Genomic DNA, 27,005 nt, shown 5'->3' with positions numbered 1-27,005 from the left:
ATTTAAACACACCATCTCTCTGAATTTACACTCACATCTTCACTTGTTCAGATGCTCACACTTGCTCACTCTCATAGTGAGCGCACTCACACTCCCATGGTCAGATCACATTTCTTTTCCCCTTGGAATTTCCAATTTATTTCAAACTGTAAAAAGATTTAAAAGTATATCATGCACAGTTCCCATCTCCATATCCCTGTGTCAAACCCAAACCAGGAGCAGCGTGTACAGTTCCCGTCTCCATATCCCCCTGGGTCAGACCCACACCGGGAGCACCGTACACAGTTCCCGTCTCCATATCCCCCTGGGTCAGACCCACACCGGGAGCACCGTACACAGTTCCCGTCTCCATATCCCCCTGGGTCAGACTCACATCGGGAGCACCGTGCACAGTTCCCGTCTCTGTATCCCCTTGGGTCAGACCCACACCGGGAGCACCGTACACAGTTCCCATCTCCGATTCCTGGGTCAGACCCACACCGGGAGCACCGTACACAGTTCCCATCTCCGATTCCTGGGTCAGACCCACACCAGGAGCACCGTACACAGTTCCCATCTCCGATTCCTGGGTCAGACCCACACCGGGAGCAGCATGCACAGTTCCCGTCTCTGTATCCCCTTGGGTCAGACCCATACTGGGAGCACCGTACACAGTTCCCATCTCCGATTCCTGGGTCAGACCCACACCGGGAGCACCGTACACAGTTCCCATCTCCGATTCCTGGGTCAGAACCACACCGGGAGCACCGTACACAGTTCCCATCTCCGATTCCTGGGTCAGACCCATACTGGGAGCACCGTACACAGTTCCCATCTCCGATTCCTGGGTCAGACCCACACCAGAAGCACCATGCACATTTCCTGTCTCCATATCCCTGGGTCAGACTCACATCGGGAGCAGCGTGCACAGTCCCGTCTCCGTATCCCAGGGTCAGACCCACACCAGGAGACTGTGCGTGGTTCCCGTTCTTGGATCTTGTAGGCCGCACCCATGTTCTCTGCTTGTGTTCCACCCAACCTTTTGACACCCACCCTGTTGCCCCTGAGTGGGGATTTCCCATGTAAACATCGACCTGTCACGTCACATTATGTTTGCGGGGGGCATGGTGGACGGAGGGCAGCACCTTTCCCCTTCTGACCTCCCACCTTCCCAGCACTCGGACCGTGCGGTGATCCCGCCAAATCCTCACAGTCCGCACTCTGTTGCTCCAGCTGTGCAGGAGGTCCTGGGAGACGAAGGCGGTCTCCTCCCTCTGCTACCGGACGTTCAGCCCGCTGGCTCTTCGCCCTTGCAGTCTCCTGCCGGCGGCTAGGGTAGAAGTTCCTTGGCTCCCGCACCGGCAGGGGCTGAGTTTCTCTTCCCTCCTCCTCCTCCTCTTCCTTCTGTACCCGCCGGTGCCTCATCAGAGTAGCCGCAGGTGTCGGGAGCGCTTTCTTCACGCGTGTCTGAGAGTGGGGTTGAATGTGGATGGAGAGGCAATTAGATACTGTGGCAAACTGTTTGCCCGCTGGGGACTCACGGTGCTCTCTCACCTCCCCTCGTGCATGTACCCACACTCGAAGCTCCCCTCTGCATTCCCCTCCACACATTCCTCACCCCCTCCACCCCCCACCCCCTTCTGCTCCTGAGCCCAGCACCCCTCGCACACTCATTCTGAATTTCCGGGCTGCCGTGCCGTCTTCTGTCCCTACATTTCCCTCCATTCCGCCCCCCCCACCGCGCAATCCTTCAGTGCCCTTCCCCCCCTCCTCTCCCTAACCTTTCCCACTCTCTCTGCCTCTGGCCTTCCCAAGCCCTCTTCACTCTTTTTTCTCCTCTCCCTCCCTCACCCCCTCTCACCAGTCCCTGCCCCTCCTCACCCACCTTGGCCTCCTCCCCCAGTTCCAGAGGGTCCACGGACGAGACTCTGCCCAGGCTAGGTGCCCCTGACAGTTGGCTCAGGGCACTGAGGTCCCACAGCGACCGGCTGCTCTTCGACCTGTTTTCCATCGTCGTCCTAGCCCGCCGCAGGTTGCGTAGGATGTCGCTGAGCGCGGGAGAGACCCCTGGACGGCTGAGGGGCGGGCGGTGACCAGCTAGGGGGGCCCTCGGAGGTGGGAGGGGCTCCGGATGCACTGTCCGGCGAGACGCCACGCGGTGAGCAAAGGGGGAGAGATTTCCAAGACTTACGGGATTCTGTAGGGGCCCGGAATTTCTGAGAGGCCCAGTGGGGAGAGTGACAGAAATCCCAGAGTCCACTGGATTCCCAGGCATCCCCGGGGGGTGGGGAAACTGACTTCCTGCGGTCCCAGTCTTTACAAATGCTGCAGGGATAAATGGGGAGGGATTTCCCAGGCTCGTTGGAATCCAGAGGGCCCCAGAACTTCCAGGAGACCCAGGGAGGAGAGAGGAGGGATTCCTGAGTGTCCCATTGAGAAGGGCTTCCCGGGGAAGGAGAGAGGAGGGATTCCTGAGTGTCCCATTGAGAAGGGCTTCCCGGGGGAGGAGCGAGGAGGGATTCCTGAGTGTCCCATTGAGAAGGGCTTCCCGGGGGAGGGGCCAAGATGAGGCGTACAGGGTGCGGAACTCGCAGTCGAACGCATCAACCACCTGGCCGGTCAGGAGGGTGGCGAGGTGTCGATGGAGGCGAGCATCTGTCCAGGTGAAACTGTAGGAGCCGGAGGGAGAGTGAGGGGGAGAGGAGGGAGAGAGTGAGAGAGAGGGAGGGAGGGGGGAGAGGGTGAGGGAATGGGAAGATTGAGAGGGAGAGGTGGAGAGAGAGGGAGGAGGGGAGAGGGGGGAGAGAGGAGGAGGGGGAGGGAGTGAGAGGGAGGAGAGAGGGAGTGAGGGAATGGGGAGATTGAGAGGGAGGGGGAGAGAGAGGGAGGAGAGGGGACGAGAAGGGGAGAGAGGAGTGAGGGGTGAAGGGGAGGAAGGAGGGAGGGGGATGGGAGATTAGTTGGACATTTCGATGATCTGGTGCCTCCCAGCACACCTCTAGAGTCTCTGCTGACCCCTCACTTGCCCACTTCCTTCCTCCCTCCTCTCCCATTCCCCCAGTCCCCAATGTAGCTCCATCCCTCTAACCCCCTCACAACCTCATCCCTCTGTCTTCCCCAAATTCTCCATCTGTCCATCTTCAGTCCTCCCTATTCTTCTCACATCCTCTCCCCACACCCATCCATCACCACTGCTTTAAACCTTCCTCCTCTCCTTTCCCTCCCCCATCCCTCACTCAATCTCCTCTGCCCCCCCGCACCCTCTCCTCCCCATCTCCTCCCCCTTCTTTCCTTCCTGTAGTCACTCTCTTCCCTCCCACAGTCCCACCTCATCTCCCTCACCTGTAGGACCCCGTCACCACCTTCCCTCCCACAGTCCCACCTCATCTCCCTCACCCGTAGGACCCCATCCCCACCTTCCCTCCCACAGTCCCGTCCCATCTCCCTCACCTGTAGGACTCCGTCACCACCTTCCCTCTCACAGTCCCACCTCCCTCACCTGTAGGTCCCATCACCACCTTCCCTCCCACAGTCCCACCTCATCTCCCTCACCTGTAGGATCCCGTCACCACCTTCCCTCCCATAGACCCACCGCATTTCCCTCACCTGTAGGACCCGTCACCACCTTCCCTCCCACAGTCCCATCCCATCTCCCTCACCCGTAGGACCCGTCACCACCTTCCCTCCCACAGTCCCACCTCATCTCCCTCACCTGTAGGTCCCGTCACCACCTTCCCTCCCATAGATCCACCTCATCTCCCTCACCTGTAGGTCCCGTCACCACCTTCCCTCCCACAGTCCCGTCCCATTTCCCTCACCCTTAGGACCCGTCACCACCTTCCCTCCCACAGTCCCGTCCCATCTCCCTCACCTGTAGGACCCCGTCACCACCTTCCCTCCCACAGTCCCGTCCCATCTCCCTCACCTGTAGGACCCCGTCACCACCTTCCCTCCCCCTACAGTCCTGTCCCATCTCCCTCACCCGTAGGACCCCGTCACCACCTTCCCTCCCCCAGTCCTGTCCCATCTCCCTCACCCGTAGGACCCCGTCACCACCTTCCCTCCTGCAGTCCCACCTCATCTCCCTCACCTGTAGGACCACATCACCACCTTCCCTCCCACAGTCCCACCTCCCTCACCTGTAGGTCCCCATCACCACCTTCCCTCCCACAGTCCCATCTCATCTCCCTCACCTGTAGGTCCCGTCACCACCTTCCCTCCCACAGACCCACCTCATCTCCCTCACCTGTAGGTCCCGTCACCACCTTCCCTCCCACAGTCCCGTCCCATTTCCCTCACCTGTAGGACCCGTCACCACCTTCCCTCCCACAGTCCCGTCCCATCTCCCTCACCTGTAGGACCACATCACCACCTTCCCTCCCACAGTCCCACCGCATCTCCCTCACCTGTAGGTCCCGTCACCACCTTCCCTCCCACAGTCCCGTCCCATTTCCCTCACCCGTAGGACCCGTCACCACCCTTCCCTCCCACAGTCCCGTCCCATCTCCCTCACCTGTAGGACCCCGTCACCACCTTCCCTCCCCCAGTCCAGTCCCATCTCCCTCACCCGTAGGACCCCGTCACCACCTTCCCTCCTACAGTCCCACCTCCTCTCCCTCACCTGTAGGACCACATCACCACCTTCCCTCCCACAGTCCCACCTCCCTCACCTGTAGGTCCCCATCACCACCTTCCCTCCCACAGTCCCATCTCATCTCCCTCACCTGTAGGTCCCGTCACCACCTTCCCTCCCACAGACCCACCTCATCTCCCTCACCCGTAGGACACCGTCACCACCTTCCCTCCTACAGTCCCGTTCCATCTCCCTCACCTGTAGGACCACATCACCACCTTCCCTCCCACAGTCCCACCTCCCTCACCTGTAGGTCCCCATGACCACCTTCCCTCTCACAGTCCCATCTCATCTCCCTCACCTGTAGGATCCCGTCACCACCTTCCCTCCCATAGACCCACCGCATTTCCCTCACCTGTAGGTCCCCGTCACCACCTTCCCTCCCACAGTCCCGTCCCATTTCCCTCACCCGTAGGACCCGTCACCACCTTCCCTCCCACAGTCCCGTCCCATTTCCCTCACCCGTAGGACCCGTCACCACCCTTCCCTCCCACAGTCCCGTCCCATCTCCCTCACCTGTAGGACCCCGTCACCACCTTCCCTCCCCCAGTCCTGTCCCATCTCCCTCACCCGTAGGACCCCGTCACCACCTTCCCTCCTACAGTCCCACCTCATCTCCCTCACCTGTAGGACCACATCACCACCTTCCCTCCCACAGTCCCATCTCATCTCCCTCACCCGTAGGACCCCGTCACCACCTTCCCTCCTACAGTCCCGTCCCATCTCCCTCACCTGTAGGACCACATCACCACCTTCCCTCCCACAGTCCCACCTCCCTCACCTGTAGGTCCCCATCACCACCTTCCCTCCCACAGTCCCATCTCATCTCCCTCACCTGTAGGTCCCGTCACCACCTTCCCTCCTACAGTCCCGTCCCATCTCCCTCACCTGTAGGATCCCGTCACCACCTTCCCTGCTACAGTCCCACCTCATCTCCCTCACCTGTAGGACCCCATCACCACCTTCCCTCCCACAGTCCCACCTCCCTCACCTGTAGGTCCCCATCACCACCTTCCCTCCCACAGCCCCATCTCATCTCCCTCACCTGTAGGACTCCGTCACCACCTTCCCTCCCACAGTCCCACCTCCCTCACCTGTAGGTCCCCATCACCACCTTCCCTCCCACAGTCCCACCGCATCTCCCTCACCTGTAGGACCCCATCACCACCTTCCCTCCCACAGTCCCACCTCATCTCCCTCACCTGTAGGTCCCGTCACCACCTTCCCTCCCATAGATCCACCTCATCTCCCTCACCTGTAGGTCCCCATCACCACCTTCCCTCCCACAGTCCCACCGCATCTCCCTCACCTGTAGGTCCCCATCACCACCTTCCCTCCCACAGTCCCACCGCATCTCCCTCACCTGTAGGACCCCATCACCACCTTCCCTCCCACAGTCCCACCTCCCTCACCTGTAGGTCCCGTCACCACCTTCCCTCCCACAGTCCCGTCCCATCTCCCTCACCTGTAGGACCCGTCACCACCTTCCCTCCCACAGTCCCACCTCATCTCCCTCACCTGTAGGTCCCCGTCACCACCTTCCCTCCCACAGTCCCACCTCATCTCCCTCACCTGTAGGACCCCGTCACCACCTTCCCCCCTACAGTCCCGTCCCATCTCCCTCACCTGTAGGACCCCATCACCACCTTCCCTCCCCCAGTCCCACCTTCCCTCCCTCAGTCCCACCTCATCTCCCTCACCTGTAGGACCCCGTCACCACCTTCCCCCCTACAGTCCCGTCCCATCTCCCTCACCTGTAGGACCCCATCACCACCTTCCCTCCCACAGTCCCATCTCATCTCCCTCACCCGTAGGACCCCGTCACCACCTTCCCTCCTACAGTCCCGTCCCATCTCCCTCACCTGTAGGACCACATCACCACCTTCCCTCCCACAGTCCCACCTCCCTCACCTGTAGGTCCCCATCACCACCTTCCCTCCCACAGTCCCATCTCATCTCCCTCACCTGTAGGTCCCGTCACCACCTTCCCTCCTACAGTCCCGTCCCATCTCCCTCACCTGTAGGATCCCGTCACCACCTTCCCTCCTACAGTCCCACCTCATCTCCCTCACCTGTAGGACCCCATCACCACCTTCCCTCCCACAGTCCCACCTCCCTCACCTGTAGGTCCCCATCACCACCTTCCCTCCCACAGTCCCATCTCATCTCCCTCACCTGTAGGACTCCGTCACCACCTTCCCTCCCACAGTCCCACCTCCCTCACCTGTAGGTCCCCATCACCACCTTCCCTCCCACAGTCCCACCGCATCTCCCTCACCTGTAGGTCCCGTCACCACCTTCCCTCCCATAGATCCACCTCATCTCCCTCACCTGTAGGTCCCCATCACCACCTTCCCTCCCACAGTCCCACCGCATCTCCCTCACCTGTAGGACCCCATCACCACCTTCCCTCCCACAGTCCCACCTCCCTCACCTGTAGGTCCCGTCACCACCTTCCCTCCCACAGTCCCGTCCCATCTCCCTCACCTGTAGGACCCGTCACCACCTTCCCTCCCACAGTCCCACCTCATCTCCCTCACCTGTAGGTCCCCGTCACCACCTTCCCTCCCACAGTCCCACCTCATCTCCCTCACCTGTAGGACCCCGTCACCACCTTCCCCCCTACAGTCCCGTCCCATCTCCCTCACCTGTAGGACCCCATCACCACCTTCCCTCCCCCAGTCCCACCTTCCCTCCCTCAGTCCCAACTCATCTCCCTCACCTGTAGGACCCCGTCACCACCTTCCCCCCTACAGTCCCGTCCCATCTCCCTCACCTGTAGGACCACATCACCACCTTCCCTCCCACAGTCCCACCTCCCTCACCTGTAGGTCCCCATCACCACCTTCCCTCCCACAGTCCCACCGCATCTCCCTCACCTGTAGGACCCCATCACCACCTTCCCTCCCACAGTCCCACCTCATCTCCCTCACCTGTAGGTCCCGTCACCACCTTCCCTCCCATAGATCCACCTCATCTCCCTCACCTGTAGGTCCCCATCACCACCTTCCCTCCCACAGTCCCACCGCATCTCCCTCACCTGTAGGACCCCATCACCACCTTCCCTCCCACAGTCCCACCTCCCTCACCTGTAGGTCCCGTCACCACCTTCCCTCCCACAGTCCCGTCCCATCTCCCTCACCTGTAGGACCCGTCACCACCTTCCCTCCCACAGTCCCACCTCATCTCCCTCACCTGTAGGTCCCCGTCACCACCTTCCCTCCCACAGTCCCACCTCATCTCCCTCACCTGTAGGACCCCGTCACCACCTTCCCCCCTACAGTCCCGTCCCATCTCCCTCACCTGTAGGACCCCATCACCACCTTCCCTCCCCCAGTCCCACCTTCCCTCCCTCAGTCCCACCTCATCTCCCTCACCTGTAGGACCCCGTCACCACCTTCCCCCCTACAGTCCCGTCCCATCTCCCTCACCTGTAGGACCCCATCACCACCTTCCCTCCCTCAGTCCCACCTCATCTCCCTCACCCGTAGGACCCCGTCACCACCTTCCCTCCCACAGTCCCACCTCATCTCCCTCACCCGTAGGACCCCGTCACCACCTTCCCTCCCACAGTCCCACCTCCCTCACCCGTAGGACCCCGTCACCACCTTCCCTCCTACAGTCCCGTTCCATCTCCCTCACCTGTAGGACCACATCACCACCTTCCCTCCCACAGTCCCACCTCCCTCACCTGTAGGTCCCCATCACCACCTTCCCTCTCACAGTCCCATCTCATCTCCCTCACCTGTAGGATCCCGTCACCACCTTCCCTCCCATAGACCCACCGCATTTCCCTCACCTGTAGGTCCCCGTCACCACCTTCCCTCCCACAGTCCCGTCCCATTTCCCTCACCCGTAGGACCCGTCACCACCTTCCCTCCCACAGTCCCGTCCCATTTCCCTCACCTGTAGGTCCCGTCACCACCCTTCCCTCCCATAGTCCCGTCCCATCTCCCTCACCTGTAGGACCCCGTCACCACCTTCCCTCCCCCAGTCCTGTCCCATCTCCCTCACCCGTAGGACCCCGTCACCACCTTCCCTCCTACAGTCCCACCTCATCTCCCTCACCTGTAGGACCACATCACCACCTTCCCTCCCACAGTCCCATCTCATCTCCCTCACCCGTAGGACCCCGTCACCACCTTCCCTCCTACAGTCCCGTCCCATCTCCCTCACCTGTAGGACCACATCACCACCTTCCCTCCCACAGTCCCACCTCCCTCACCTGTAGGTCCCCATCACCACCTTCCCTCCCACAGTCCCATCTCATCTCCCTCACCTGTAGGTCCCGTCACCACCTTCCCTCCTACAGTCCCGTCCCATCTCCCTCACCTGTAGGACCCCGTCACCACCTTCCCCCCTACAGTCCCGTCCCATCTCCCTCACCTGTAGGACCCCATCACCACCTTCCCTCCCCCAGTCCCACCTTCCCTCCCTCAGTCCCACCTCATCTCCCTCACCTGTAGGACCCCGTCACCACCTTCCCCCCTACAGTCCCGTCCCATCTCCCTCACCTGTAGGACCCCATCACCACCTTCCCTCCCTCAGTCCCACCTCATCTCCCTCACCTGTAGGACCCCGTCACCACCTTCCCCCCTACAGTCCCGTCCCATCTCCCTCACCTGTAGGACCCCGTCACCACCTTCCCTCCCACAGTCCCACCTCATCTCCCTCACCTGTAGGACCCCGTCACCACCTTCCCCCCTACAGTCCCGTCCCATCTCCCTCACCTGTAGGACCCCGTCACCACCTTCCCTCCCTCAGTCCCACCTCATCTCCCTCACCTGTAGGACCCCGTCACCACCTTCCCCCCTACAGTCCCGTCCCATCTCCCTCACCTGTAGGACCCCGTCACCACCTTCCCTCCCACAGTCCCACCTCATCTCCCTCACCTGTAGGACCCCGTCACCACCTTCCCTCCCCCAGTCCCACCTTCCCTCCCACAGTCCCACCTCATCTCCCTCACCTGTAGGACCCCGTCACCACCTTCTCTGCATCCACCAGCAGGAATCGCTCCTTCACTGACCCGTCCACGGTGAGGCCATTCCGGGAACAGAAGGAGCAGCCTGCTAGGACTCGCACCCGCATGTGCTGTGGGGAGTGCAAGGGGAAAAGGCGATTCATCTGGGCACACCATTGGAATCTACACCACCACCCCCCGCTTGCCTCCAACAGCCCCTCTCTCCCCATCTGCCTTACTCTGACTCAGTTCTCTCCCTCCACCTTCCCCTTTCTCCCTCCGCTGTTTTGCCAACACTCTTCCTTCACCAAGGTGTTACAGAGGGTCTCTCTGTGTGTACCAGGTTATATGTGCGTGTGTGAGTGTGAGCACGAGTGTGTGTGAGTGTGAGCACAAGTGTGTGTGAGCGTGAGTGCATGTGTGTGGGTGTCAGTGTGTGTGTGTGTGAGCGTGAGCGTGTGCGTGTGTGAGTGTGAGCACGAGTGTGTGTGAGTGTGTGTGTGGGTGTCAGTGTGTGTGTGTGTGAGCGTGAGCATGAGTGAATCTGTGTGAGCATCAGTATGTGTGTGAGTGTGAGTGCATGTGAGTGGACGTGAGCACGACTGTGAGTAACCACATGAGCATGAGCACGAGTGTGTGTAACAGCATGAGCGTGAGCACGAGTGAGTGTGTGTGAGCACGAGCATGAGTGTGTGTGTGAGTGTAAGTACAAGTGTGTGTGAGAGTGAGGGAGTGTGTGTGTGTCTGTGTGAGTGAGTGCAAGTACGAGTGTGTGTGAGCATGAGTGCATGCATGAACGAGTGCGAGCGTGTGCGCTTGTGTATCTGTGTGTATGTCAGTGTGTGTGTGTGTGTGTGTGTGTGTGTGTGTGTGTGTGTGTCCCAATACTCTTAGCTGAGCTCAGAGTCAGACACTCCCTGATAAGCCAGCACACACTATGCAAATATTGGATCTGTCCTCTGTCCCACACCCACACGTTGTCGTGCATCCAGTCCCATTGGTAAACTGTGAGCCACAGCCAAATCTGAAAAACCCTCACACCATTCACTGACACCCGCAGGAATCCTGAACCCCTTCCTGGCCCCGCGAGACAGAAGCCCCTCAAGAGGGGCTTGTCAGCCAGGAAGTGGAGTCACAGGTAGACAGGGACCCTGGGGAGTGTTGTAGAACAGAGGGACCCAGGGGTACAGGGCCATGGTTCCCTGAAAGTGGAGTCACAGGTAGACAGGGACCCTGGGGAGTGTTGTAGAACAGTGTGACCCAGGGGTACAGGGACACGGTTCCCTGAAAGTGGAGTCACAGGTAGACAGGGCGGTGAAGAAGACGTTTGCCACGCTAAGGGCACTGAGTACAGGAGTTGGGACGTTATGTTTCAGTTGTACAAGATGTTGGTGAGGCTGTACGGTTTTGGTCGCCCTGCTGCAGGAAAGATGCCATTCATGAGTACTGATTACTCAGCCCTGGGGAAAAAGTCTGTGCACATTTAGCCTATCTGTGCCCCTAATGGTTTTATGCATCTCTGTAAGGTCACTCCTCAGTCTCCTACACTCCAAGGAATAAAGTCCCAACCTGTCCAACCTCTCTCCGTAACTCAGTCCCCAAGCCCCAGTAACATCCTCGTAAATCTCCTCTGCATCCAACCTAGCTCAATGGCATCTTGACCATAATGTGATAGAAGTTAACTCCGACTCTGACATCTGCTGTCCTCACCTCCATCAGCCAGAGATTGGTGTTGGTAGCCTGAGCCATGGCCACGAACAGTGGGACGTTATGTTGGTCCAGCAGCACATAGACCGGAATCTTCCGCAGTCGGGAGGTGTCAACCAGGTCTAGGAAAATATCCACGTCTGTAAACTGGTCCATGACGATGGCGATGACCTGAGGTAGGGGAGTATGTGGAAATGGGGAGGCAGGAGAATGGGGAAGGGGAGGAAAAAGGAGTGGGGGAAGATGGGGAGAGGGGAACGTGGGGACGTGGGGATGGGGAGTGGGAACGTGGGGATGGGGAGTGGGGACGTAGGGCAGGGGGGGGAAGAGACAGGGAAGAGGGTGAGGACAGGGAAGGGGGTGAGGACAGGGAAGGGGAGGACAGGGAAGGGGGAGGGGGAGGACAGGGGAAGGGGGAGGACAGGGGGAGGGGGAGGACAGGGGGAGGGGAGGACAGGGGGTGGGGGAGGACAGGGGGAGGGGGAGGACAGGGGGAGGGGGAGGACAGGGAAGGGGGAGGACAGGGGGAGGGGGAGGACAGGGAGGAAAGCAAAATGAGGCACGATGCTAGGAGTCCTTCTCTCCTCTCTCTCTCGCCCAACATTACCTTCCTGAAACAGAACCTGTACATAGTACACTGAACTGTACATCCTACTCTGTGCGGCCTGACCAGAGTTCTTTTATAAAGTTACAACAGAAGATAGGGTTAAGCCCTACCACATTATAATCACTCTTTCCCCCCAATGCACACACACACCAAATGATAACGAGATTCTCACAGAGATGGAAATAGGCCCTTTGCCTTATCTGGTCCCTGCCAGACAGGATTACCACTTGTGCCAATATCATTTGCCTCGTTTGCCCCTTATCCCTCTAAACCTTTCCTATAATGCGCCTGTCCAAAGCTTTTCAAATGCTGTTAAAGTTCCAGCCTCAACCACTTCCTCTGGCAGCTCGTTCCATAGACAGACCCCCCTCTGGGTGACAAAGTTACCCCTCGGGTCCCTACTAAATCTCTCTAAACACAATACTCCACGTGCGGCCTCACCAACGTCTTGTACAACTGAAACATAACGTCCCAACTCCTGTACTCAGTGCCCTGACTGATGAAGGCCAGCGTGGCAAACGTCTTCTTCACCGCCCTGTCTACCTGTGACTCCACTTTCGGGGAACCATGTCCCTGTACCCCTGGGTCACACTGTTCTACAACACTCCCCGGGGTCTCTGTCTACCTGTGACTCCACTTTCAGGGAACCATGTCCCCGTACCCCTGGGTCGCTCTGTTCTACAACACTCCCCGGGGTCCCTGTCTACCTGTGACTCCACTTTCAGGGAACCATGTCCCCGTACCCCTGGGTCGCTCTGTTCTACAACACTCCCCGGGGTCCCTGTCTACCTGTGACTCCACTTTCAGGGAACCATGTCCCCGTACCCCTGGGTCACACCGTTCTACAACACTCCCCAGGGTCCCTGTCTACCCGTGACTCCACTTTCAGGGAACCATGTCCCCGTACCCCTGGGTCACACCGTTCTACAACACTCCCCAGGGTCCCTGTCTACCCGTGACTCCACTTTCAGGGAACCATGTCCCCGTACCCCTGGGTCACACTGTTCTACAACACTCCCCAGGGTCCCTGTCTACCCGAGACTCCACTTTCAGGGAACCATGTCCCCGTACCCCTGGGTCACACTGTTCTACAACACTCCCCAGGGTCCCTGTCTACCCGAGACTCCACTTTCAGGGAACCATGTCCCCGTACCCCTGGGTCACACTGTTCTACAACACTCCCCAGGGTCCCTGTCTACCCGTGACTCCACTTTCAGGGAACCATGTCCCCGTACCCCTGGGTCACACTGTTCTACAACACACCCCAGGGTCCCAGTCTACCCGAGACTCCACCTTCAGGGAACCATGTCCCCGTACCCCTGGGTCACTCTGTTCTACAACACTCCCCAGGGTCCCTGTCATTCACTGTGAAATTGCTATCTTGGTTTGTCTTCCTGAAACACAAGCCCTGACAATGATCACAATTACACTTCATTTGCCATTCCTTGGCCCACTTCCCCAGCTGACCAAAATCCCTCTATAAATGCTGAAAACCTTCTTCACTGTCTATGACTCTGCCGATTTCTGTGTCATCTACAAACCTGTGCATTCACATCCATATCATTAAAACATCAACCGTCCCAGCACGGAGCCCTGGCAAACAGGCCTTCAACCTCCCACAGTCAGCCTCCACTTTCCGCCATCAAACTGAATCTGAGGCTGTCACACATACAGAAAGGTGCTGGAAAAGGGCCGGGAACATCGGGAAGGATCCCACACACCCTGCTCATGGATTGTTTGTCCCACTCCCATCAGGGAGGAGGCTACCTAGCATCCACACCAGGACCTCCAGACTCCAAAACAGTTCCTTTCCCCAAGCAGTGAGGCTGATCAACACCTCCACCCAGTAACCCCCAACCACCACTACTTTATCACTTCCTGTCAGTCACCTTATGTACAGACACTCCAGTGTCTAGAGTCACTCTGGGAACATACAATCAATCTGTGTGTATAAGCTATCTTATATATCTATATTTATTGAGTTTTTAAAACATATATTATTTATTGCATTTAATTATTTTGTTCTCCTATACATTTGTGTATTGGAAATGACATTAAACTATCTTGAATTGTGTGTTTGATTAGCGACTTCTCTCTGGATTCCATGTTAACATCCCAGAACAGCCCACTCTTTAAAACATTTTCGGAGGTCCTACTGAAGTCCATGTAGACCTCGTCTACCGCCCTAGCCTCAGCGAGCTTCTTCGTTGCTTCTCCAAGGCTCCAGCACACATTCGAACTCAGTGAGGGACCCGGGAATGAGCAAGGAGAGGTGATACAGTTTGCAATGGAAGGTTGTACTTCAGGCTGGAGGCCTGTGGTCTCAACAGACAGATGCAATGTTGGCCTTCATTGTTTGGCAGATTAAATTTAAGAGCAGGGAGCAGAATTTAAACTGTCCAGGGTCCTGGTGAGGCTGCACCTGGGATACTGCGGTCTCCTTACTTTGAGGAAAGATAGGCTCAGAATTGGTTTATCATTTGAGATGCAGTGACAATTTTGTCCTGCGTACAGATCAGATCATTACACAGTGCATCGAGGTAGACCACGGGAAAACAATAACAGAGTGCAGAATAAAGTGTTACAGTTACAGAGAAAGGGCAGTGCAGGCAGACAATAAACTGCAAGGGTCACGACGAGGTAGATTGTGAGGTCAAGAGTTCATTTTATCGTACTGGGGGACCGTTCAATAGTCTGATAACAGCGGGGTAGAAGCTGTCCCCGTACTGGGGGACCGTTCAATAGTCTGATAACAGCGGGGTAGAAGCTGTCCTCGTACTGGGGGACCGTTCAATAGTCTGATAACAGCGGGGTAGAAGCTGTCCTCGTACTGGGGGACCGTTCAATAGTCTGATAACAGCGGGGTAGAAGCTGTCCTCGTACTGGGGGACCGTTCAATAGTCTGATAACAGCGGGGTAGAAGCTGTCCTCGTACTGGGGGACCGTTCAATAGTCTGATAACAGTGGGGTAGAAGCTGTGCTCGAGCCTGGTGGGACGTTTTCTCAGGCTTTTGTATCTTCTGCCCGACGGGGGTGGGGGGGGAGAGAATGTCCGGTGTGGGTGGGGGTATTTGATCACACTGTCTGTTTTACTGAGACAGTGGGAAGTGTAGACAGAGTCCATGGAGGGGAGGCTGGTTTCCGTGATGTGCTGAGCTGTGTCCACAACTCTCTGAGTCTCTTGTGGTCGGGGCAGAGAATGCAGCCTTGAAGGGCATGTTTAAGGTCAGTAAGGGAGGGGGAGAAACAATGTAAGAACTAGGAGCCAGAAATGGCTGCAACACCCGTACTCAACCTTTCTTTACCACCCTGTCTGCTTGTGGGGCCACTTTCGGTGGGCCCGAGACGCCTCTGTACATCAGCACTGTTAAGGGTTCGGCCATTTACTGTGTCCTGACCCTTTACGTTTCACCTCCCAAGCGGCAACACCTCACACTTGTCCAGATTAAACTGCGTCTACCATTTCTCTGCCCATAGCTGTAACTACATCCCAATCCCACTACTACTTAACATGCCCCCCCACTGCCAGTCCTGAGAAAACGCTGCCGGGTTGTTCCAATGATAGCTCATGCCCTCCAGGCCAAGCATTTTCGTCAAAGTTCAAAACGTGTTTATTATCAAAGTACAACCCTGAGGCAGCTATGAAACAAAGAAACCCAAATGGACCCATTAAAACAAGACGACTGTCAAACACCAATGTGTAGAAGGAAAACACAAATCATGCAAACAATAATCGTAAGCGAATAGTGTCTGAACAGAGAGAGCCCATCCCCGGACCCTCAGTTCAGTGCAGAGTCGAACTGCAAGCTGAATGGGCCCGTCGCTCGCCTCGGGCCCCGTCACCCTGACCTTTTCAATCTGACCCAGTGCTTCAACTGTTGAAACACTGGTACACCCTGCCACCTCCACTGGGCACGTACACAACCTGTCTGAATTGGCCGGGCACTTCAATCGCCCAAACATCGGCTTCAGTTGCATCGATACAAACGTGAGAACTTGGAGAAGCAGTCAGCCATTCGGCCCCTCAAGCCTGCCCCACCATTCAATAAGAAAATGACTGGTTTGGCCAGAGACTCAGCTTCACCTACCTTTTCCCCATAACCCTGAATTCCCTGCCAAGCAAGAATCTGTCCGTCTGTGTCTTAACATATTTAATGAGGCAGCCTCTACCGGTTGCCCGGGCAGAGAATTCACAGATTCTCTACTGTCGGAGAAAAGCCTCTCCTCATCTCTGAATCTGACTCACTGTCAGGTTCAATGTCACGAAACCTGTTGTAATGTGGCAGCAGTACAATGCAATACATAATCATAAAAACTATAAATTATAAGTGTATATATCTTTTAAAAAGTTAAATTAAATAAATATGCAAGAAGAGGGTAAAAGAAGTGGTATAGGAAGGCAGCATTCATGGACTGATGGACCGTCAGAAATCGGATGGCAGAGGGGAAGAAGCTGTTCCTGAATTGTGCCTTCTCCCTGATGGTCGCAATGGGAAGAAGGCTTGTACGCAAGGCCACAAAGGAGCAGAATTCGGCCATTTGGCCCGTCGAGTCTGCTTCACCATGTCATAATGACTGATCCATTTTCCCTCTCAGCCCCAGTCTCCCCGTGTCCCTTCAAGCCCTGACTAATCAAGAATCTACCTTAAAAATACCCAATGACTTGGCCTCCACAGCGGCCTGTGGCAACAAGTTCCACAGATTCACCAGCCTCTGGCAAAGGAAATTTCTCCTCATCTCCATTCTAAAAGGATGTCCCTCTATTCAGAAGCTGCCCCACCACAGGAATTGTCCTGGGTGATGGGGTCCTAAATGCCTTTTTCAGGCATTGCTCTTGAAGGTGTCCTGGACACTGGGGAGGTCAGTGCCCGTGATGGAGAGGACTGAGTTAACGTCTCTCTGCAGTTTATTTTGATTTTGTGCAGTAGCCCCCCACCCCCCACACCAGACGGTGGTGCAGCCAGTTACAATGCTCACACGGTACATCCGTAGAAATTTGCAAGCTTCTTTGCTGACATACCAAATCTCTTCAAACTCCAAATGAAATATAACCACTGTTCTGCCTTCTTTGTAACTGCATCAATATCCTGGGCCCAGGATAGATCCTCAGAGATCCTTTATCCTAAATTGATTCCCCTCAAACTTGAAGCTATGCCCCTGGTTCTAGTCTCACCCAGCAGTGGAAACTTTCCTGCCTCTACCTTATCCATCCCTTTCATAATTGTAATGTTTCGATAAGAGCCCCTCTCATTCTTCTGAATTCCAGCGAGAATAGTCCCAGGCGACTCAGTTTCTCCGCGTAGAGTAACCCCCTCATCTCCAGAATCAACCGGTGAATCTCATCTGCATGAGACTGGGACAGAGAGAAGAGGGGGGGAGGACAGGGGGGAGGGGAGCAGAGAGAGGAGGGGATGGGAGAGAGAGGGGAGGGGAAGAGAGCAGGGGAGTCGGGCAGAGAGAGAGGGGGGAGGGAGAGGTAGTGGGGGAGGGGGAGGGGAGAGGGAGGGGGAGAGGGGGAGGTGGTGGGGGAGAGGGAGGGGGCAGGGGGAGAGGGGGCAGAGGGAGTGGGGGAGGGGGAGAGGAGGGCAGAGGGAGGGGGAGGCAGAGTGAGAGAAGGAGAGATGAGTGACAGCGAAGTAGAGATTTGCCAGCGTGGTGGCAGAGTGCAGCTATGTATAATGTTGAAATTCCCTGCTAAGCCAGTGTTACAGGGGGAGTAGCTGGTGTCATTCCTGAAATGTTTGCGGGACAGGTAGGAGGAGATAGCTTCCACATTTTTTCTCACCACTCCCTGAGTCACATTGTTTGCAAAGTGGGGACGTGTGACTCAGGGAGTGGTGCATTTACAACTGGTTTCCCTATCAGACAGATTTAACCCTCTCATCCAACGCTCCCTGTCTGCACACTGTGCACAGGGGAAGCCCCATTCCTCCACTGGTGTGAACTCAATCCGTTTAGTGGGTTAAGACGTGGCTATATTTCATTAGGTGTCTGAGAAGACTTAGTATATCCCAAAAGAAACTGACAAATTTCTACCGATGTACAGTGGAAAGCATTCTAACTGTCTGGTCTGGAGGGGCCACTGCACAGGATCAGAAAAAGCTGCAGGAAGTTGTAAACTCAGCACCAGCCTCCCCAGCATCGAGCGCACCTTCAAAAGGTGTTGCCTCTAAAAGGCGGAATCCATCACGGAGGATGCCCATCACCCGGGACGTGCCCTCGTCTTACTGCTGCCGTCACAGGGGAGGTACAGGAGCAGCTTCATCCCCTCTGAGTGGACAATGAACCCACAAACTCTTCCTCAGTATTACTATGTTCTTTTTAGACTACTTATCTCTTTTAGTTTTATATATTTACATAATTAACCATATAACCATATAACAATTATGGAAACAGGCCATCTCGGCCCTTCTAGTCTAATTATTACTGTAGTTTATCATTTTATTATGTATTGAACTGTACAGTTGCAAAACAAGAAATTTCATGACATATATCAGTGATATTAAACCTAATTCTGATTCTAGGGAGGGCGAGAGGACTCAGGACCAGAGACCTAAATTTCAGTCCCTGACATCCCTTGGTGCTGGTAAGAGTTTGAAGGTGCAGGAAGGTAGGAAACCGCAGACAGTGTAGGACTCAGCCCAATGCATCAGGTCAGGAGGCATGGGATCCAGGAAAGCCTGGCTGTGTGGACTTGGAATGGCCTTGTCCACAGCAGGCAATAGGTGGAGCGTACTCCAGATCGGTGACCACAGGGATCTGTCCTGGGACCCCTACTCTGTGATTTTTTTATAAATGACTTGGATGAGGAAATGGAAGGGTGCATTAGTAAGTTTGCAGGTAAGATTGAATAGGTTCGGACTTTATTCCTTGGAATGTAGAAGATTGAGGGGAGGTTTGACAGAGGCTTACCAAGTTTTGTGGGGTATAGATATAAAAGCAAGCAAGCCTTTACTGTTGAGTTTGGCTGGGTTAAGAGCAAAGGATGAAAAGTGTAAAGGAAACATGAGGGGAAACTTCTTCACTCAGAGGGTGGTGAGAGTGTGGAATGAGCTGCATGTAAGTTCGATTTCAACGTTTAAGAGAAGCTTGGACAAGTAGATGGATGGCAGGGGTCTGGACGCCTAAAGACCTGGTGCAGGTCGATGGCAGCAGGCAGCTTAAATAGTTCGGCCTGTTTCTACACTGTACCTTTCTATGACTATGACACAAAAGTTGATGGTGTGGATAGTGTAGGTTACAATGGGACATTGACAGGATGCAGAGTTGGGCTGACAAGTGGCAGATGGAGTTCAATCTGGAAAAGTGTGAATAGATGCACCTTGTAAGATCGAATTTGAAGGCAGAGTACAGGGTGAACGGCAGGATTCTTAACAGTGTAGTGGATCAGGGGGATGTAGCACAGCTAGAGGTTCCTCAAAGTTGATGGGTGATTAAGAATGCGTATGGTGTGTTGGCCTTCATGAGTCAGGGGATTGAGTTCAAGAGCTGTGAGGTAATGTTGCAGCTCTGTAAAACTCTGGTTACACCACTCTTGGAGCATTGAGTTCAGTTCTGGTCACCTCATTTATAGGAAGGATGTGGAAGCTTTCGAGAGGGTGCAGAGGAGATTTACCAGGATCCTGCCTAGATTAGAGAGCGTGTCTTATGAAAAACAGTTGAGCGAGCTATAGCTTTTCTCTTTGGAGTGGAGGAGGATGAGAGGTGACTTGGTAGAAGACTACAAAATGATAAGAAGCATTTACAGAGTGGACAGCCAAAGTATTTCTACAACCATCAGGCACAGGAGCAGAATTAAGCCATCGTGTCTGTTCTGCCATTTCATCATGTCTGATCCATTTTCAATTCCATTTTAAATAGTCACCCCTCTATTCTGAGGCTATGCCCTCTGGTCTGAGACTCCCCCCTCTACAGAAAACATCCTCTGCACATTCACTGTCTAGGCCCTTCAATATTCGATAGGTCTCAATGAGATCCCCTCATATTCTTCTAAACTCCAGCAAGTACAGGCCCAGAGCCATCAAACACTCCTTATATGTTAACTCTTTCTTTCCCAGAATCATTCTTGTAAACCTTCTCTGGATCCTCTCCAATGCCAGCATATCCTTTCTCAGCTAACAATACTCCAAGTAAAGTCTCACCAGTGCCTTAAAAACTCTCAACATTACATCCTTGCTTTTATATTCCAGTTCTCTTGAAATGAATGCTAACATTGCATTTGTTTTCCTCACCACTGACTCAACACCTTTAGAGAATCCTGCACAAGGACTCCCAAATCCCTTCACACCTCAGACTTTTGAATGATTTCTTCTTTAGAAAATAGTGAACCCGTTTATTCCTTCTCCCAAAGTGTATAACCACACATTTCCTGACACTGTATTCCATCTGCCACTTCTTTGCCCATTCTCCTAATCTGTCATCTTCCTGCAGCCACTCTGCTTTCTCAACACTTACCTGCCCCTCCACCTTGTCCACCACCTGCCCCACAAAGCCATGCTAACTGCCCCTAGTTAAGCCGTGATTTTTCAGTTCTCCCCAAGTTCCTCAGAATCCACTCCAGTACCTTCCCCACCACTGACAGCAGATTTACTAGTCTACAATATTCGTCCCTGTTTCCCGTCGCGAACAATCGAGGGAGACACAGGAGATCGCAAATTAATTAATTAATGATTACTTTAGTGATACAGCATGGAGTCAGCCCTACCAGTTCTTTGAGCCACACCGTGCACCCCACAACTCTGATTTAACCTTAACTTGATCGGGGGACAACTTACAATGACCAATTAGCCTGGCTGGTACGGCTTTGGACTGTGGGAGGAAACCAGAGCACCCGGGGAAAATGCACGGATTCCACGGGGAGGGAATACAAATACTGCTCCCAGAACAGAATGGTGCCGGAATTGAACTGCGGAGCTCCGGAACGCCCTGAGCTGAAATAGTGTCCCGCTAACTGGGACACCGCTGTGGATGCATCAACACACAATCTGCAGACACTCGGTCTCTACAGTGTCTGCGTGATGAATTCCACAGATACACCACACTCCGGCTAAAGAAATCCCTCCTCATCTCCTTTCCAAATGGCCATCCTTCTCTGCTGAGACTGTGCTCGCCACTCGATCTGGGCCTTTCAATATTCAATAAGTTTCAAAAGATTACCTCTCATTCTTCTAAACTCCAGACAGCACCGGCCCAGAGCCATCACATGTTAACCTTTTCATTCCTGGGTTTGTTTTTGTCAACCTCCTCTGGAGCCCCTCCAATCCCAGTACAGTACATCCTTTCTTAGACAAAGGGCCTAAAACTGCCACAGTACTCCAGATGAGGCCTCACCAGTGCCCTCAGCATTACATCCTTGCTCTTGTATTCTAGACCTCACAAACGAATGCTAACATTGCATTTGCCTTCCTTACTCCAGCTTAGTCTGCAAATTAACTTTTGGGGAATTCTGCACAAGGACTCCCAAGTCCCTTTGCAATCAGATTTTTGAATTTTTGCCCTGTTCAAGAAATAGTCTACATCTTTATTCCTTCTCCCAAAGTGCATGACCATACACTTCCAACACTGTATTCCATCTTTGCCCCGTCCCCTAATTTGTCCTTCTATCGCCTCTTCACTTCCTCAAAACTATCTGCCCCCTATTTTTCTATCGTCTGCAAACTTGGCCACAAATCCATCAATTGCATCATCAAAATCATTAACATACAACGTAAAAAAAATCCGACCCCTTTGGATACCACAGGTCACAGGCAGGCAACCAGAATCTCTGGCGACGGTGGTGGAGGCAGATACGATCAGGTCTTTTAAGAGACTCCTGGACAGGTACATGGAGCTCAGAAAAATAGAGGGCTATGGGTAACCCTAGGTAATTTCTAAGGCAAGGACACGTTCGGCACAGCTTTGTGGGCCAAAGGGCCTGTATTGTGCTGTAGGTTTTCTATGTTTCTACTCCCACTCTTTGCCTCTTGCCAGTCAGCCAATCTTCTATCCATGCTAGTATCTTTCCTGCAATAACCATGGGCTATGCAGCCTCATGTGGGGCACGTTATGTGCAGAGTTTTGAGTCAAAACATTGGCAACTCCTTCCCATCTCACAGATGCTGATCGAACCCTTGAGCAGTTCATTTGTGGTTCTACACTCTATGTTCTAACTCCATGCACAAGTTTGCAGATGACACCACTGCGGTGGGTTGCATCTCAAAACATGATGTTGGAGAACAGGAAAGAGAGAGAGAGCTTAGTGACAGGGTGTCCTGACACAACCGTTCCCTCAAAACAAAAGTTCAAAGTAAATTTATTATCAAAGTGCCACCATTTACAACCTGAGACTCAGTCTCCTGTGGGTAAATACAAAAAACACCACAGGATCAGTGAAAGGCCACACCCAGGATGAACAACCAATGTGCAAAAGAAAACAAGCTGTGTAAACACAAAAGAGAAAGAAAATAATAGTAATAAAAAAAATACTGAGAACATGAGATGAGGAGTCCTTGAAGGTAAGTCCATAGGTTTGGGAACAGTTCAGTGAAGGGGCAAGGGAAGTTATCCCAGGCAACACACATCAAAGTTGCTGGTGAACGCAGCAGGCCAGGCAGCATCTCTAGGAAGAGGTACAGTCGACATTTCGGGCCGAGACCCTTCGTCAGGACTAACTGAAGGAGATTTGAAAGTGGGAGGGGGAGGAGGAGATCCAAAATGATAGGAGGAGACAGGAGGGGGAGGGATGGAGCCGAGAGCTGGACAGGTGATTGGCAAAAGGGATATGAGAGGATCATGGGACAGAAGGCCCAGGGAGAAAGACAAGGGGAGGGGGGGAAAAACCCAGAGGATGGGCAAGGGGTATAGTCAGAGGGACAGAGGGAGAAAAAGGAGAGTGAGAGAGAAAGAATATACACACACACACATATATATACACACACACATATATATACATACACACACACACACACACAATTAATAAATAACAGAAGATGGGGTATGAGGGGGAGGTGGAGCATTAAGGGAAGTTAGAGAAGTCAATGTTCATGCCATCAGGTTGGAGGCTACCCAAGATGGAATATAAGGTGTTGTTCCTCCAACCTGAGTGTGGCTTCATCTTTATAGTAGAGGAGGCCGTGGATAGACATATCAGAATGGGAATGGGACGTGGAATTAAAATGTGTGGCCACTGGGAGATCCTGCTTTCTCTGGCGGACAGAGCGTAGGTGTTCAGCAAAACGGTCTCCTAGTCTGCGTTGGGTCTCGCCAATGTACAGAAGGCCACATCGGGAGCACCGGACGCAGTATATCACCCCAGCCGACCCACAGGTGAAGTGTCGCCTCACCTGGAAGGACTGTCTGGGGCCCTGAATGGTGGTGAGGGAGGAAGTGTAAGTGTAAGGGGAAGTTATCCCCTCGGGTTCAAGAGCCTGGTTGAGGGGTAATAACTGTCCCTGAACCTGGTGGTGTGAGTCCTGAGGCTCCTGTACCTTCATCCTGATGGCAGCAGTGAGAAGAGAGCCTGGCCTGTGTGGTGAGGTTCTCTGATGGTGGATGCTGCTGTCCTGCGACAGGCTCAGTGCAGGGGAGGACTTTCCCCATGATGGACTGAGCCATACCATTACTATCAGTAGGGTTTGTATGAGATGGTCTTGACTCTGGGAGGGGAGCGTGCGGTGCACACACTCCTGTCTACATCAATGGGACTGAGGTCGAGATGGTTGAAATCTTCAAGTTCCCAACTGTGATATCACCAACAGACTGTCCTGGACTACCTGACCAACACCTCCACATTGTCAGGAGGCGAAAGAAATTCAGCATGTCCCTGTCGACCCTCACCGATTTTCAGCCATGCACCACAGAAAGCATCTGATCCGGATGCATCACGGCTCGGTACGGCAACTGCTCCGCCCGGGACCGCAGGAAACCGCAGAGAGTTGTGGACACAGCTCAGCACATCACGGAAACCAGCCTCCCCTCTGTCTACAGTTCACATACTGTGTCCTACACCTCACTCTGTCCGTCCTTGGTCCTAAAACCAGCAGCTTTACACACTTACCCTCCCTCTGCTCCATCAGAGCACTGGGGGGGGGGGCGGGGGGAGAGAGGGAATCCATCCCTCCCTCAGTTTCATTCCATTCCTCCACCTCCATCCCTCCTCCTGCACCACCCACTCCTCTGACTTCCCCTGTCCTTCCCCATTACCAATCCCCCCTCACCTCCAGCCCCTCCTCCCTCGCCCTCCCCGCTCACCTGTTGGGCGTTCTGTAACAGCCTTCTCACCAACTCCTTGATGGTGGGTGCTCCCTCGGCAGGAGGGTGGGTGTACACTGCAGCTCGAGTGATGCCCTTCCACAACCCCTCTTCCGGCCAGCCCAGCGCCAGGCTCGGCGGTGGCGCGTCCGAACGCACTGGCCAGTAGGTGAGGGACGAAGTGGCAGAGGAGGGGCTGGTCAAGTCCCTCCCATTGGGACCCTCTACCTGATCCTCGTCCTCCAGTGGCAGTGGGGTGTCTGACGGGCGGTAGGGACGGGCGCCGGCCTGCAGGCTGTGTGCCTCGGCAGCTGAGAGGAAAGGCCGTAGCCCCTCCTGTTCCAGGCAGCGGGCGAAGGCCAAAGGGCCGTCAGACAGCAGGGCCTCCAGCGCCCTGCGCTGCCCCTCACAGTACACAAACTGCGGCAGTGACTCTGACAGGCGGGGGTTCACATGCTCCTCGTCCAGGCACTGCACCTGGGAGGAGGCCATTTTGGAAACCTCTCCTTTTGGGTCCACACACGCTACCCTTCAGCTGCCGCTGCCCCTCCCTCCCCCTCAGGGGAGGGGAGGTCTGGATGACAACGATGGTGGGTTTCGCTACCCACTCAGTGAGCCTCAAGACCTTCGAGCTATCACCTTTCCTTCATTTCAGGGTGATTACTCCTCCTTGGATCAAAGCTGCTGGCGTGTGTAGGGGAAAGCGAAAATGAGAGAAGGTCAGGGTCTCGGTAACCCCGATAATCCCCGTCCTCCCATTCACACCCCTCCCTATCTCGGTAATCCCTACACTCCCCACCCTCCCGTTCACACTCCTCCATCACCCCCTCCCTATCTCTGTAACCCCGATAATCCCCGTCCTCCTGTTCACACCCCTCCCTATCTCTGAAACCCTGACACTCCCCCGTTCAAACCCCTCCCTCACCCCCTCCCTATCTCTGTAACCCCTACACTCCCCCTCCTGTTCAAACCCCTCCCTCACCCTCTCCCTATCTCTGTAACCCCTACTTTCTCCATACCCCACTCATCCTTTCTCCCTCTTACTGTCTTCCTCCCCTCCCTCTTTAATCCGTCTCCCCCTCTCCTACTCTCCTGCCCCCTCCCCATCCTCACGGCTCTCTCACCCAGGCTCCCATCTCTCCCCCTCGCTCTTCCCCGTGCTCTCTCTCCATCTCTCTTTCTCGCTGCCCACTCACTCCTGTCCTACTCCCCCTCTGAACTCCCTCTGTCATTCCCCCCTCCCACTCTCTCCTAACCTCCTCGTACAAGCCCCACATCCACCGGTGGTCAGCTCACCAAGCCTGGTCTCCGTCTCCCGACCTGTCCAGCTCCCCTCCCATATCTCCCCCACACTATTCCTCTCTCTACCCCACACTATTCCCCTTTCCTCCCTCACTATTCCCCTCTCTCCCCCTCACTATTCCCCTCTCTCCCCCTCACTATTCCCCCCCTCCCCCTCACTATTCCCCTTTCCTCCCTCACTATTCTCCTCTCTCCCCTCATTATTCCCCTCTCCCCCTCACTATTCTCCTTTCCCCCTCACTATTCTCCTCTCTCCCTCACTATTCCCGTCACCCCCTCACTATTCCCCTTTCCTCCCTCACTATTCCCCTTTCCCCCCTCACTATTCCCCTTTCCTCCCTCACTATTCCCCTCTCTCCCCCTCACTATTCCCCTCTCCCCCTCAATATTCCCCTCTCTCCCCCTCACTATTCCCTCTCCCTCACTATTCCCCTCTCTCCACCTCACTATTCCCCTTTCCCCCTCACTATTCCCCTCTCTCCCCCTCACTATTCCCCTCTCTCCCCCTCACTATTCCCCTAACTCTCACCCTCTCCTCCCCCCCACTGTATCCCTCTCACTCACTCCATCTTATCCTCCCTCACTTCCTCCTCTGTAACCCTTTCTCTCCTTCCATGTCTCTCTATCTCTCCCCCTCTCCCTCCCTTTCTTTCTGCTCCCTCTGTCTCTCTCTCTTTTCCCCTTTTCACTTCCAGTCCTCTCCCCCTCCATCCCTGTTTCTCTCTCTCTCCCCCCATCTTTCTCTCTCTCTCTCTCTCCTTCAGTCTCCATCTCTCTGCCCCCTCCCTCTCCCACCCAACAACCGAGGTAGGACAGCCTCGACTCACCTCGCACTCTCTCTCTCCGTCTGTATTTCACGGAACTGGAAAACCAGTCTGTCTTGTTCTGCCTCCAGTCCCTCCACGACAGGTGCCGGCAGGGGAGGGGAAACCTCCCTCCCTCTTCCTCCTCCACTAAACCTCTGCTCTTCCTCAAACGTGGGGGGGGGGATCAAATAAACATTGCAGACAAATCACCCCTCTCTCCCCCTTAGTCTGCAGAGAGACTTGTGCCTGCTGGACAAAACCCCATCCCCTGACGTCCCGGGATCACTCTCACACACACTCGCTGTCCAGGATGCTGGGAGAGGAGGGGAGGGGCATTTGGGGATAACTTCCCACCCCCATCTCACCCTCCTCCCTCAATAGCTCCCTCACTCCACAAACCGGCAGCTGGCAGGTTAAAGGTGCCTCTACTTAAAGGGGTGGTGCTCACACACCTGTGCGGCAGAAATAAAACAGGGCACGGTGGGAGAGGAGTGAGGATCTCTGTAACCCCTACACTCCCCGCTACTGTTCAGACCCTCCCTCACCCCTATCTCTGTAACCCCTAGACTCCCTCCTCCTGTTCAAACTCCTCCCTCACCCCCTCCCTATCTCTGTAACCCCGACACTCCCCCCTCCTGTTCAAACCACTCCCTCACCCCCTCCCTATCTCTGTAACCCCACACTCCCCCCTCCTGTTCAAACCCCTCCCTCACCCCCTCCCTATCTCTCTAACCCCTACACTCCCCCCTCCTGTTCAAACGCTTCCTTCACCCACTCACTATC

General features: G+C 54.9%; 1 protein-coding gene across 1 annotated transcript; it reads right to left on the bottom strand.

Moving 5' to 3' along the window:
• Nucleotides 1–1,163: 1,163 nt before the first annotated feature.
• On the bottom strand, nt 1,164–26,527 carry LOC134338663 (protein FAM83E-like). The gene is given in 7 exon segments (XM_063034670.1): nt 1,164–1,347; nt 1,350–1,446; nt 1,865–2,648; nt 9,579–9,703; nt 11,283–11,450; nt 24,115–24,795; nt 26,244–26,527. Coding segments are annotated over 6 exon segments (1,704 nt in total). The 5' UTR covers nt 24,607–24,795; nt 26,244–26,527; the 3' UTR covers nt 1,164–1,309.
• Between the last annotated feature and the right edge of the window lie 478 nt (nt 26,528–27,005).

This window comes from Mobula hypostoma, chromosome 28 (genome assembly GCF_963921235.1).
Source record: "Mobula hypostoma chromosome 28, sMobHyp1.1, whole genome shotgun sequence".
Taxonomy (NCBI): domain Eukaryota; kingdom Metazoa; phylum Chordata; class Chondrichthyes; order Myliobatiformes; family Myliobatidae; genus Mobula; species Mobula hypostoma.
The sequence above is the reverse complement of the archived record's forward strand: the minus strand, read 5'-3'. Positions and strand labels throughout refer to the sequence as shown.